Source organism: Sorghum bicolor, chromosome 8 (assembly GCF_000003195.3).
Source record: "Sorghum bicolor cultivar BTx623 chromosome 8, Sorghum_bicolor_NCBIv3, whole genome shotgun sequence".
NCBI lineage: Eukaryota > Viridiplantae > Streptophyta > Magnoliopsida > Poales > Poaceae > Sorghum > Sorghum bicolor.
Genome location: NC_012877.2, coordinates 25,109,389 through 25,111,950, shown reverse-complemented (window position 1 = coordinate 25,111,950; position 2,562 = coordinate 25,109,389). Strand labels below are relative to the sequence as shown.

General features: G+C 47.2%; 2 protein-coding genes across 2 annotated transcripts; both read left to right on the top strand.

The window, feature by feature from the left end:
- LOC110437552 lies at nt 203–823 on the top strand. The gene is made up of 2 exons (XM_021466023.1): nt 203–517; nt 701–823. Exons 1-2 carry the CDS (start codon nt 203–205, stop codon nt 821–823), a joined length of 438 nt encoding a protein of 145 aa, XP_021321698.1.
- On the top strand, nt 992–2,248 carry LOC110437551. Its single transcript, XM_021466022.1, has 2 exons — nt 992–1,145; nt 1,341–2,248. The coding sequence occupies exons 1-2, from the start codon at nt 992–994 to the stop codon at nt 2,246–2,248; spliced, it is 1,062 nt and encodes a 353-aa protein (XP_021321697.1).

Genomic DNA, 2,562 nt, shown 5'->3' with positions numbered 1-2,562 from the left:
GTTATGCAGGCTAACACTGCCTGTTTTCTCCCTGTTGTGGATGAAACAGGAGGAATAGTGTATGCCAGGTTTCTCTTTGCTGGAAAACTACATCTCTGATCTCGAGGCACTCCTAAGGACTAGACGGTCTCAAACCGTTTCATCTTCTGCTACTCCACTGACAAGTGAACCAGCCGGTACCGCACCAACCCCGAACGAACTCATGGCCGCCGAGAAGACACTCTGCGAGTTCTCTGTGCCCGCTGTCACCAACTTGGCCAGTGGCCCCGCTATTGACACGGCCGACAAGAACTTCGAGCTACGCACCGACGTGATCACCATGGTGCAGGCGAGCCCATTCTGTGGCTTGCCAAGCGAGGATGCGAATGCACACCTTCAACACTTCCTGGAGTTATGTGACACGATTGTCATCAAGGACATCACTCCTAATGTCATTCGGCTCTGCCTCTTTCCTTTCTCCCTCGTGGGGAAGGCGAAGAGGTGGTTCTATCAAGATAAGGAAGCTGTCACCACATGGGCAAAATGCTCCGCGGCATTCCTCGCCATGTTCTTCCCCATAAGCAAAACCAATGCTTTGAGGGGAAAGATTGCTAGTTTTCAACAAAATGCCAGCGAAACAATCCCTGAAGCATGGGAGCGGCTACAAGAGTACATCCTAAGCTGCCCCCATCACAGCATGGAGAACTGGATGGTGCTCCAGAACTTCTACAATGGGCTCACGCCCTTGTCGAAGGGACACCTAGACGCCGCCACTGGAGGCGCATTCCTATCACTTACCACCGCCGGGGCCAAGGCCCTGATCGAGAAGATGGTAGAACACTAGAGCTAGGGGGAGGACAGGACTCAACCCCCAGCTGCCAAAACACAAAAAGGCATGCATACCGTGAAGGAGACGGATATGCTTGCCGCAAAAATAGATTTATTGATGAAGCAACTCACCAAGAAGAACCAAGAGAACCCCTAGAACTCGGTGAACGCCATAGACTCGCACATGACGTGCGAGGTCTGTGGAGAAGTTGGCCATTCGGGGAATGATTGCCCCGAAACCCATGAAGACGCTGCCTACATCAACAACAGGTTTCGCCAACAAGGAGGCGCCAACCAAAGTAATGGTTGGAATAATCAGTCACGCTCTTCATTCCAAGGTAATTCGAGTTTTAATTCGAATCAACCTTCATTAAAAGACCTAGTTCTTGGACAAGCTAAAATAAATGAAAACTTAACTAAAAAGTTGCTATCCAATGATAAGGTTTTAGAAAACGTAAATACGAAATTAGAAAACTTGACTTCTTCTGTTCATAATCAACTGAGCTTTAATAAGATACTTGAAACACAAATAGCTCAGATAGCTGCTGCCCTTCCTACTGAATATAAAAATAATTCTGAAAATGTAAAAGCGGTGACCACGAGGGGTGGTAAGACCACTCGTGATCCACCGAACCCTAATGCTGATGCAGGGAAGGACAAAGAGCAACAGGAGATAACAAAGAAAACCCAAAAAGATGTCAGACCAGAAGAAGAGGAAATGGCACCAAAAGACCCATTGGGGTACACGGACACCACGTACCTGCCATTTCCCACAAGAAATAGAAAACAAGCTATGGATGAACAATTCACTCGCTTTGTTGAGATGATCGAGAAGATACATGTAAGCGTTCCTTTGATGGACGTTCTACATGTACCTTCTTATGCCAAGTACATCAAGGATATCATCAACAACAAGCGCCCACTGCCATCCACTGAAAGAATTAAGCTGACGGAAGAGTGTAGCGCTGCTATACTCAACCGTCTCCCGGAGAAGAGGAAGGACCCGGGGTGCCCTACAATCACATGCTCAATCGGAACTCAGCGCTTTGATCATGCGCTATGTGATTTAGGTGCAAGCATAAGTGTGATGCCTAAAGTTGTCTTTGACCAGCTCAACTTCACTCAACTCAAGCCAACCACGATGACTCTCCAACTGGCCGACTCATCGGTCAGGCCTCCAATGGGAATAGCCGAAGATGTACCAGTACAAATCGGAGGACTGTTTGTTCCCGTGGACTTTGTGGTGCTTGATATGGAGTTAGCCAAGGAATCACCATTGATCCTTGGGAGACCCTTCTTGAGCACCGTAGGAGCACAGATTGATGTGAAGGAAGGAAAGATCAGTTTACACATCAATGGGAAGGAGGAGAAGTTTGAGTTCAAACCAAGGCATCAAGAGCAATGCTCAATGATCCGGGTTAGATATGGACTAAATAAATAGATAAAAGAGGTGCAGATACAGCCTGAAATTATTTATAGCATCTCTAAATCAGTAAAAAGACCTACACAAAAGCCGGAGCAAAAGAAAAAGGCAGCTCCCAAAAAGAAACATGAGGAGCAAAATAAAGCTTGTAAGCAAAACAAGGCTCCAGAAGAAAAAGAGAGTCCCCTTCCACCAAAGAAGGTATGGAAGGAGATCCAAAAGGCCACCACACCACCAAAAACCAATCAGATGAAGTGGAGGCCAAAGAAGGAACAAGCATCTCCGTCCACTTCTCCCGGACAAGGAGATCCATCACCAAGCACGGGAGAAAA